Genomic DNA, 11,967 nt, shown 5'->3' with positions numbered 1-11,967 from the left:
TCACTTAAATCCAAACTAGAAAAAGCCATATGCACAGAGATAGCTAATTTAGGAGTACATGCCCCCCTCAACTTTTCAAAATGTATTTTTTAGTTCAATTTAAGGTTTTGAAATGTCCCCTTAAATTAGATTTTTTAAAAAATACAAAGTTAATCCATTTACGTTGGTCAAATCATCCATGTTAACCATTAATATTTTAAAATATTTAGGCAGTTGAAACTTGAAACCAAAAAAGAAAACCTAAGTGGTATTTTTGTATATATCACATGTGACTTTTGTGTAAATATTGATATTAAATGAGCAATCTGAATTGAGTTACTAAAAGGCAAGATTTATTTATTAATGGCACTATACAAAATGACGATATCCCTGTTACCTTCAATATATATATATATATTTTATTTTATTTTTTGGTGCACAAAATAGAATGTTTGCAAATTAATAGTTTGTTAGACTATTACAGTATGCTGCCTTTCCATAGAGTTAAATTAAAAACCTTGTATTAGTCCCTAAATATTTTCTCAAAATCACTTTGAAATTCAACCTTAATCCAATTACTCTCAATATTAACCTTACATTAGTCCCCAAATACTTTCTCCAAATCACTTTGAAGTTCAACCTTAATCAAATTACTCTCAATATTTACAGAAATACTACTTATAATGAAGAGAAAAAAATTCACAAAAATCAGGTAATCAATTCTAAAAATTTACTAGTCACAACTACAAAATGATTTATGTAAAATATTTTCCGTGACATCTAGACTTAGTTGCAATATTCAGTCAGGTTTGTTTCGGAATTAATTTTTTAATAATTTTTTTGGAAAAGAAAATAATGAAATAAAGTCAAGATAATGTGTTAATTTTTTTATTGACTTTATGATTTTTGGTCTATTTTAGCCAATTACTAAACATGACCTCATTGTTGAGTGGATGATGATGGTACGGATGGTAAATTCATGGGAAAATTATCCCTCAGTGGCAATTTGATAAAATTATTACAAATAGATGAAAAAATTTATAATTATAATTATTAATATTGATAAAGTTTGCCACTAATTTATAATTATTTTTTTCATTTTATTTTAATCTGAAATTCTTCCTAAATTTATCTCCTCCCTGCATGTATCCTTTCGCATGCAAACCTGCGACGCATCACTTCTATCTCTAAAAATAAAGGGCAACTTATCAACCCTCCCTCGAGATTTGATTAAAATACGAATTCTACTTTGAGATTTAAAAAATTACAAATTGTCCCCTGAGATTTATATTTGCATAATAAATGAGGAGGCAATTTGTTATGTAAATATAAACCTCAGGGGGTAATTTGTTATGTAAATATAAATCTCAAGGAACGAGATGTAATTTCTCAAATCTCCGGGAGAATTTGTATTTTAGTCAAATCTCGAGGGGGTGTTGGTAATTTATCCAAAAATTAAAAGGGAAATATCACATCAGTGTGATGTTGATAAAGAAATCACAAATTAATGAGAAATTTTATAAATATTAATAATTAAATTTATAATTTTTTTACGAATTTGTTTTTTTTTTTTTTCGACATCACTGGAATGTAATAATCCCAAAAAACAAACACACACACACACTCTCTCTCTCTCTCTCTCTCTCAACTAGGGCTGCAAATGAACAGAGTTGTTCGTGAATAGGCTTGAGGTCGACTCGGTAAAAGCTCGGTTGAACTTGGTTCGTTAAATTTTTTTTACGTTCGAGCTCAAGCTCAAGCTCGATAAATTTTTAATAAATAAGCCCAAAAATTCTAAAGCTCGGCTCGTTTAATATTTATTATTTATAAATTAAATAATGTAAAATATGAATAAAAAATAAGATAAATATGCTATTTATATATTTAAAAAATATAAATGTAAATAATAGTTAACTATAGATAGTACATTTATATAATAGAGGTAGTAGATATTATTATTTTGATAAAATATTAACTTTTTTTAGTATGTTTATATATATTATATATATAATTATATAATTAAAATTTTAATTGTAACTTTAGTCTCATACACAAGTATGAATTTGTAAATTTTTTTACTCGTTAAGACTCGTAAACAGGTTCAAGCTCAAGTTAAGCCTAAGCCAATTCGACTCGAACTCGATTCGTTAAATTTTTATTCAACTCGAGCTCTGTTTCGTTAAAATCTTAATAAACAAATTCAGACATACTACAGCTCGGCCTTTTGTAATCATTTCTCAACCCTCTCAAACTTCCTTCCAAGAACCTGAGCTGGAGGGAGATTCCGTTTGTGGAATTCGAGCTGTAGCTGAAATCCCTTCTCTTTTTTTCTTTTTTTCTTTTTTTGGGCTTCCTCTTACCTATATATACCCTTCCTTATTCACTTATTTTGTTCACAAAACCAACTCAAAAACCTTTTCAAGCCTATCTAAACTACAATATCCGCCAAAACATGGAGTTCACAACCATGTTTTGCTTATTTGCTTCAATTCTCTCTCTCTTTATCTTCCATTCTCTCCTCAAATTCCTCACCTCCGGCCACCAAAAACCACCTCTCCCACCGGGATCTCTGGGTTGGCCCTATATTGGCGAAACCTTCCAACTCTACTCTCAAAACCCAAACGTCTTCTTTGCCTCCAAAGTTAAAAAGTCAGTTACTAAAGCTCATATCATCTTCTTTTTGTTTGTTTGTTTGTTTGTTTGTTTGTTTCTCATTTAGCTCATCCTTTATGTTATGTGATGCTTATGAGAAATGGGTTGGTGTTGGTTTTAACAGGTTTGGTTCCATATTCAAGACTCGCATATTAGGCTGTCCTTGTGTGATGATATCGCGCCCAGAGGCCGTGAAGCACGTGCTTGTGTCGAGAGCTCACCTCTTCAAGCCCACATTTCCTGCTAGCAAAGAGAGGATGTTGGGCAAACAAGCCATTTTCTTTCACCAAGGAGAGTACCACACGAAATTAAGGAAACTTGTTCTTCGAGCATTCATGCCCGAAGCAATCAAAACCATCGTCTCTGACATCGAATCCATCACAATAACCTCTCTGAAATCATGGGATGGCCAGTTGATCAACACTTTCCTAGAAATGAAGACAGTGAGTCTCTCCAAAAACTATCTTTTATTTCACTCAAAACAGAGCTCCTCTGTTTTCCCTCTCTTTCTTACCCTGTTTCTCTTCCCCTGTTTCTCTCTGTTTTACAAACTCCTCAACTGCCCAATTGGGATAGTGAAATTTTTTTCCAATTCAATTCGCTTCTTTAAGTAATTAAATTTTGTAATTTTCTTCTTGTTGCAGTACACATTCAATGTTGCGTTACTTTCCATATTCGGAAAAGATGAAGTTCTCTACAGAGAAGAGCTCAAAAGATGTTACTACATTCTTGAAAAAGGGTACAATTCTATGCCCATTAATCTTCCAGGGACACTCTTCCACAAATCCATGAAAGCAAGAAAGGAGCTGGCTCAGATCTTGGCCAAAATCCTCTCAATCAGGAGGCAAATGAAGCACGACCACAATGGTTTGTTCGGATCTTTGATGGATGACAAGGCAGGCCTCACAGACGAACAAATAGCCGATAACATCATCGGTGTCATCTTTGCAGCCCGCGACACCACTGCCAGTGTCATAACGTGGATCATCAAGTACCTTGCCGAGAACCCAAGTGTCCTACAAGCTGTCACTGTAAGATTCTAATTCAAACTCATCAAGAAAGAAATTTCAGTTTTTTTTTTTTTTTGTTTTAATGATAATTGAATTGTGTGAGGAACACGTAGAGATGGGCTGTTTATGTATGGTTTATTATAAAGTCAATGATGACTGTTTTTGACTTTACAGGAAGAGCAAGAGGCTATAATGAAAGAGAAGTGTGGTGAAGAGAAGGTTTTGACTTGGGCAGACACCAAGAAGATGCTATTAACTTCAAGGGTGATTCAAGAGACACTTAGAGTTGCTTCAATTTTGTCTTTCACTTTCAGAGAGGCTGTTGAAGATGTGGAATTCGAAGGTGAGTTGAGAGCATAGATCATCTGTTTCACTTTTTGTCCCATGCCATCAATTGAAAATCATGGATACCCATTTGCAATAAAGAAAAAATAAATAAAAGGAATTTTTACTTTTGTGTCTTAAATATGACTTTTGGGGTTAATATTTTTTATTTTTTTCAAAATTATTTTCAGGGTATCTCATACCAAAAGGGTGGAAAGTTTTACCACTCTTCAGAAACATTCATCACAGCCCAGACAATTTCTCCGAGCCTGAAAAGTTTGATCCATCAAGATTTGAGGTAAAATCCTAAAGATTTGAAGTAAATTTGTTTTTATCTTCTAACTTTTTGTTTTTTGGTCAAATTTTATTTTCTAAGTTCACCCATCACATGAAATTAAAATTTTTGGGTAATTTGCCAGGTTGCCCCAAAACCCAATACATTTCTGCCATTTGGCAATGGGACCCACTCATGTCCAGGAAATGAAATGGCAAAAATGGAGATTTTAGTCCTTTTGCATCACCTGACCACAAAATATAGGTGAGTGAAACCTCAAATAGCAAAATAACAGACTATATGACCTTTTCAATTTGTGGGTACATAGTCCAGTTTCTAAAAATAGAAATGTTTAATGAATCTTTTGCTGATAAGGGTCTGTTTGTTTGTTTTCATCTGCAGGTGGTCTGTGATGGGCCCACAGAATGGAATTCAGTATGACCCCTTTGCTCTTCCCCAGAATGGTTTGCCAATCAGACTCTCTCTCAAGTCATAGAGCTCTAAAGAGTTACAGAGATCTTTCTAAATATAGAAAGGAAAAGTCATTAGAAAAGAGGCTTTTCTTTCTACTTTCTTGAGAAAATGATGAAGAGTGACAAAATGACCATATTGCCACATTAACAGGAATGAAATTTAGAAAGGCATACAAAAAGGGCAAGCAAAATGTACATAAATAGATTTCATACTAATGTTTGGAGGGAAAGAAAAAGAAAATTTGAAGTTAAAGTGATGTTGATTTTCAAGAATGAGAAAGAAAATTGTACAAGGGATAGGAATGAATTGGATCTAGTTAGGTTAGTCCAATTGTATGGTTTATGTTGTTTTTTTATATTATTGTATGAAGTCCGCAAGGGTATAAATGAAATTAATATTCTAATTTTGACTCTATATAATTTTTCACTTTCATCTGTTTCTGATCTTTCTATTAATTGTAATATACATAACAATTAGTTGTGGGTTATCCACTCCTGTATAATTTGAGTAATGTTATATTTATCATTTGATTTGATTATTTACATTATCATTGATACATAAGTGCAACGTATGCGTAATGTTATTATTTAAGGTTTATGTAGTGTGCCGCTTAAATGATAAAGGAATAATCAATATCATAACAATTTAATGATTATTTTAATTTTTGTATTGTAAAACTATGCTAGTATTCAAACAATAATTTTCAAAAAATGATTAAGAATATACTCTTACTGTTTATGTGAATTAATTTGAGTGGAAATATTTTATTATTTATATTCTTCAACACGTCCTCTTGTGTATAGACATGTAGTGAGATTTTAATACACTAGTCGTGTTTTGAAACAATAATTACAAATCAATTATAAATTTTTCCATAAATCTGTAATTATTTTTTAAAAGTTTTACTGAATTGTAATTTTTCCTATCCATTACTTACTCTTATACAATATTGAATTGTAAGCGACCAACCTATCTAAAAATGTAAATTATTACAAATATATATAACTTTGTTATTTATATTCACAACCCATATTATTCAGACACAAGCTCATCAAATTAACTTAGGAGGTGTTCAGAGAAAATAACTTTATTATTTCCCGGTCCCTTGCTTTTAATTTCTACAATGTGTTCAGAGAAAATAACTTTATTACTTCTCTGACCCTTGTTTTTAATTTCTACAATATGTGTAGAGAAAATAACTCTCATAATAATAATAAACGTAAGGTGTATCATTTAAAAATAGGGAGATTTATTAGAAAATTATTTTTCAAGTGTTTATATATCAATTAGTGCATAAGATATTCTTATATTCTAATAAGTCTTATTATTTGACTATTTGATCTACCAAATGATAATTCTCATATTTAAGGTATTTTATGAACATTTCTACCCTTATAAATATTTTTTGAACGGTTAGCAATTTTATGATGTGAACATTCATATTTTACAATTACAATGTGAATATTCACATTGACAATATGAATATTCACATCGATATGTTAGCATTCACATAATGGTGTGAACATTCACATTAACGGTGTGAATATTCACATCACGCAACATTCGCACTGTAAATGTGAATATATTTAGGGGTATTTTAGTAACTGTTAGGTTTTATTTCTTGGCAATCCCGTTTGACAAAACTCCTTTGAGATATATTTATTTTCGCACTTTTATTTCAGTGAGGCTATGAGTTTTTTTAGATGCGAATCCAAACCCGAATCGAACCATGCAGAGAAGTTTGTGATGTTAATGCTTTCAAGATTGCCACTTCGCTGATTATTACGCTCGCGGCCGAAGCAAAATTCAAAATTGCATTCAAAATTGCATGTCCGTCGTTGCTCGCTCGAGCCAAGGAATTCTTGCTCGAGCTAGAGCTTTCTCGCTCGAGCCAAGGAATGCGCGCTCGAGCCAAGGATTGCGTCCATACAAAAACCTGAAAGAGTGTATTCGTCGCTCGAGCCAAGGATCCGTCGCTCGAGCCAAGGCACTAGTAGAAATCATGAAAAATACACTCCTCGCTCGAGCCAGAAAAGCTTCGCTCGAGCGAGCCTCAGAATCTGGATTTCTCAAGGAGTTTGTTTTCTTCCCAATCTAGGATTACTTTTGGTTCTCTATAAATACTTGGTTTTCTCCCAAAACTAAGATATTGATTGAAGTCCTCCAGATCTTCTTTTTGGTTCTTAAGGTTTATATCTGGGGATATCTTGTTTTTTTCTTTGATGTTTTTATTGAGTCAACTCATGATTTAAAGAGAGTACATCAAAGGTTTGTTTGTTATACACAAAAGAGAGAGTTATTCTTCAGTTGTGGGTTCTGAAGAATTCGAGCCTGAAGCTTTGGTGGATTCCGGGGTGGCTCATCAGAAAGACAATTCCGTGGTGAAGATGGGGTTGGAAGAGGCACATAGAGGTTGGTTCAATTAGGCGTTGTGGATTCGCTAGGTAATTGAGAGTATACCTGTGTAATTCCTTTAAATCTTCTTAGTGGATTGTTCTTATGGCTGTTGCCCGTGGTTTTTTTTATCACAGTTGGAGGTGTCCAATTGTGGTTTTTTTCACGTAAAATCGTTGTGTCTTTTTGTCTTGATTGTTTGATTGGGATTGTTATATTCTGCTTAAAATTGATACATAATCACAAATCAACATCTAGGGGATTTCTAGATTTTTCAGTAATTATGTCACCTATAGGACTTATTAGAATATAAGAAAATAATGTGGACTAAATGGAACATAAGTAGATGAAAATATCCCTAATGGTGTGAACATTCACATTGAGGATGTGAACATTCACATTAACGGTGTGAATATTCACATCACGGAACATTCACACTGTAAATATGAATATTATTAGGGGTATTTTAGTAACTATGTCACCCATAAACTTATTAGAATATAAGAAAATAATGTGAACTAAATGGAATATAAGTAGATGAAAATACCCCTAATGGTGTGAACATTCACATTGAGGATGTGAACATTCACATTAACGGTGTGAATATTCACATCACGGAATATTTGCACTGTAAATGTTAATATTATTAAAAGTATTTTAGTAACTATGTCACCCATATGACTTATTAGAATATAGGAAAATAATGTAGACTAAATAAAATATAAGTGAAAAAGAATTTATGAAAAAATATCCCTTAAAAATACAATACCCACCATCATTAAGACTATAATTTACAAGTTTACTATTACTGCATCATTTTAGAAGTAAATACTGTATAAAAATTAATCAAATATTTATAAACCTTCATTAATTCACATGGGGATCATATTTCATTTTTTTGGGTTCTCAAGAATGCATTGACAAACCATATTCTTGATTGACAAAATCAAGAACTTCATCTTTTGCATAATGAATATACTATAATAATAAATCATTTCACTCACATAAATATGGAATCCATGTATATGTGAGAGGAATAGCCACATTAGCACACTTGATAAAGTCTTAATAATTTTTCCAAGTATGTAATGCAACTGATTCATCAATTTTAAAAAACTGTAGTTGTGTGTACAAGGATGGTTTAGCAAAGAGCAAACTTCAATAAGTTGCTCTTGGTGTAGGTGTGTATGTTCACTTTCACCATTATTGCACCTCAAAAAAAGTCAATTATATTACATAATGCAAATAAAGATCATCATTGAAATTTTCATATGAAATGCAAAGATGGTAGAATTGCAATGATAGATCATTTTCAAAAAATTTGTACTTAATCTCTAAAGTTGTGAATGAAAGCTAAATCCTTGACAATCAAGCCACATTTTTATCTTAAAACCAGAATCCTTACACACCTAAGAGATCAACGTTTGACCCTTCTTACATGACTCTTTACTTCTACATTTATTTGGAATTTTTCTCGTTTTTGTTATATATTTATGACTATACGTTGAACTTTCTTTCATAGCTGAATGTCTAGTTTGATATAATTCTATTGATATTTACAATTTATCTTTCACCTATTGACAAAAATATCCTAAAATTCTCGTTCAATCTCCAACTTTGGAATGCATTGATAAAATTATCAAAAAAACAAAACAAAAAACAGATTGAGAGATGAGGCAACACAACATATAGTAGCCATACATGGTGTTGTTATATGAGAACAAAGGACAGTTATTATCTTAGAAGAATAACAATAAAAAAAAATTATTTTATAGGAATTTCAATATGATGTTAAAAATAAACTTTCCTGAAAACTGAATCAACCCTATTGTTTTTAATCAATAGCCGGACAGCGAATATCTATTGAATCCAAATTTTGGATCATGCAGACTTTTGAGTAATTTGTTCATCACTGTCATTTTCAAATAAAAAAATTAAAATTAAACCTAATTAAGAGCCAAAAATAGACCACTGAAATTGCGACATGTAGATATTAGTTTATTGTATTTCAGTTTTTTGAAAAAAAAAATCTAATTCCAACCGAAATTATTGAAACCGGCAAAATAAAATATAAAAATTGAATTGGTCAATTTCAATTACAAAAAAACTCTCTCTCTCTCATCAATATCATCATCGTAACCTTTGGTCCACAGTCCTTATTTTTTGTTTGACTTGCCTATATTTTATTTATTATCTCGTATATCATCTTTACATTAGTTTAATGATTCTCAATACTTGTATTTGTTATTAACATAATATAGTGATAATACATGAAATAATAGATAAAATATAATATAATATACTTATCAAAACATTATTACTGTTCAAATAATTTTAAAATTATATGATCTCGTGAAAACTTTCATTTAATATAAAAGACTCACTTGATTGTGTAATTATGAAGATTGTTGAATAATATTCCGAAAGCACCATAACATCGACATGTGTTTCATACTATGATGTTAAGGTTGGCAACTTTGACTAAACATGTGTTTTTCGATGTTCCCATGAAAATTGCAATTTGCATGCACTACCATCAGCAATGCATGACAAACATGTACAACAGAAATAGGATTCTCTGCAATAATATTTTTGTAATTATTTTGTAAATTATAATAATTAAAATTATTTCAAAAGTAATTATGTTTTAGGCTTAAATCATTTAAATTATTACTGGTTGTGTTTTTTTTTTTGTTACAAGAAATTCCTCCCTACTTCGCCGCAGGTCCAAGGCAGCGCCCGTTGCAGAGATCACCAAGGTGTCCTGTTAGCCGTTCCAAGCGAGTAAACTATAACCTAACAACTTACCCCGACCTCTTAAGACAAGCTCCGCCTAAGTCAAGACTCACACATCGGGAGAGCATTGAACCCATATTAAGTGCTGATTAGACAACTTGAGATCCAACCTCCTAACCAACTGTGCTTCGCTCAGAAATTGTGTTTTGGGTTTAACCATCATGGCAAAATTACTACAAAATCCTAAATGCCATCGTAGTTGACGTATTAGCATACGTAATAGAAGTGGCATTCACAATTCACACTAGGGTATACATTAGCAATCTTGCAATAAAAATCTGATTTTCTTCTTATTTTAAATTTTTATGTTTAGCAATATTATATACCTAGAACTTGTGCCCGAACAAATTAATATGTTATTCAGATCAATCTAAATCTAGAAAGTCCTACCATACAAGAACTGAATCACATTTTTTTGATATATTTTTTAGCATAAATTTTAAATATATAGCTTTTTACTTTCTTGAAATGTTATAATAATAAAAGAAAAATGAAGTTTAGTTAGCAAATGTCATTATAAACAACAATAAACAAACAGAAAATAAAAACACAAGTAAAAAAATTTTAGTAGATGCATGTATTCATTGATTCTTGGGCATGAGTCAATGGCAGAGAAATTTTCTCACTAGAAATTAATTGTAAGAAGATGAGTCACACATTTAATTTGGTCTTTAGTTTCATAATCCCAACTGTATCTTTCCATTTTCAGCCCATCACGCTTTGTATTATTTATTATAAGAACTTGCAACAAACTGACACGTAGTTAAGAGGAAAGCCATTTTATGAGACTGTACGCACAGCTTGACTTTAAAAACCAAAGTTGATATGTAAAACTTTATACTTTTATGTACGCATATATGTATATCTATATGATGTAATGAGGTTCTGTACCATTAGATTACTTTAATGTTTGTATTATTTTCATTCTCAGAAAGTCAAAACTAATTTAGGGTAAACCTAAGGGGGGTGTACTTGGGTTTTCATTTGTCAAATTAGTATATTTATTACCACTGGGGTGGTGGCCCGGTAATAAGCCAACCCCTCACCCCTCAAGAGGTCATGTGATCGACACTTGAGGTGTGTCTATAGACGCATTGTATTCCTGTCGCATAATAGTCAAGGACGCCTGTTGTGGCGAGATAGTTGGCACCCACCACCGTGTTTCGATGAGAGATCCCTTTTTATGAATTGAGTTAAATTTAATTGACAATTGATTATCTCAGAACCAGAGCTTGCAGAAGCAATGACATTCCCAAGGAGCTTCCTTTTTTTTCGATCCAAAAAAATAATAGAAACTGGGGTATTTATTTTATTGTTCCTAATTAACCATGGTCCAAAAGTATTATACAAACCATATTTATAGTACCAAATTTCAAGTAACAAAAACATTAAAAGAAAATATCAATTCAGTGTATGTTTTAAAAGAAAAAAATTTAAATTAGTGGTAACTTTATAAATATTAATAATTTAAGCTTAAAATTTTTGTATGAATTGTTATTATTTTTATAAAACTACCATTGAAAAGTAATTTTCCCCAAAAAAACTATACGGATTGCTGTTCCTGGTAGAAGCAAGTTTGAATGTTAGCATTTCTATATTTTAGCATTATTTGTCATAGCAATTAAAGTATTCCAATGGTTCAATAATTAAATAGCTAGTTATTGCTAATAATGAATGGGTAACAAAATGTAATATTTTAGCAATATTATTCCAGTAATTCAAATGCTATTTCTTCTATTTTTCTTACAAATTGCCACAGTAAAATGCTATCAGTCTCACTATGAGAGAGCACGGATACAAAGACTCGTTAAAATTTACTTGTAGCTAAACCTACTTCCAAATCATATAGCTGGTCATTGAAAAGGGAATAATTGAATTTCCTATTATATTTTAATTACAGCAATCATGAAATCTACCTCTAACCTGTTTTTAACGTTTCGAAATTCACCTGATGTATGGTAGAAGTTAAAATTGGACGATATTATCTAAACTGCAGTTAATTACATTTAATTTGATGTAATCTCCCAGGCTTCATAAACAGCAAAGTTTCTTGGCATTTCAAAA

General features: G+C 31.4%; 1 protein-coding gene across 2 annotated transcripts; it reads left to right on the top strand.

Annotated features, from left to right (window-relative positions):
- The first annotated feature begins 2,216 nt into the window (after window positions 1–2,216).
- CYP707A1 (cytochrome P450, family 707, subfamily A, polypeptide 1) lies at window positions 2,217–5,127 on the top strand. 2 transcript variants are annotated; one of them, XM_028210319.2, is made up of 7 exons: window positions 2,217–2,628; window positions 2,756–3,074; window positions 3,276–3,662; window positions 3,816–3,984; window positions 4,157–4,263; window positions 4,385–4,503; window positions 4,642–5,127. In XM_028210319.2, exons 1-7 carry the CDS (start codon window positions 2,432–2,434, stop codon window positions 4,733–4,735), a joined length of 1,392 nt encoding a protein of 463 aa, XP_028066120.2. In that variant the 5' UTR covers window positions 2,217–2,431; the 3' UTR covers window positions 4,736–5,127. The 2 variants fall into 2 exon arrangements, with proteins under 2 accessions (XP_028066120.2, XP_082757942.1); XM_082901816.1 differs by lacking the exon at window positions 4,385–4,503 and having other exon boundaries at window positions 2,332–2,628.
- The last annotated feature ends 6,840 nt before the right edge of the window (window positions 5,128–11,967 follow it).

Source organism: Camellia sinensis, chromosome 13 (genome assembly GCF_055761805.1).
Source record: "Camellia sinensis isolate YWXY chromosome 13, ASM5576180v1, whole genome shotgun sequence".
Classification (NCBI taxonomy): Eukaryota; Viridiplantae; Streptophyta; class Magnoliopsida; order Ericales; family Theaceae; genus Camellia; species Camellia sinensis.
This window is presented reverse-complemented; position numbering and strand designations above follow the sequence as displayed.

Coding starts and splice junctions, on each gene's coding strand:
- CYP707A1 (XM_028210319.2), top strand. CDS start 2,432: ATGGAGTTCACAACCATGTTTTGCTTATTTGCTTCAATTCTCTCTCTC. Junction 3,663..3,815: donor GTGTCCTACAAGCTGTCACT/GTAAGATTCTAA, acceptor TTGACTTTACAG/GAAGAGCAAGAGGCTATAAT. Junction 4,504..4,641: donor CACCTGACCACAAAATATAG/GTGAGTGAAACC, acceptor TTTCATCTGCAG/GTGGTCTGTGATGGGCCCAC.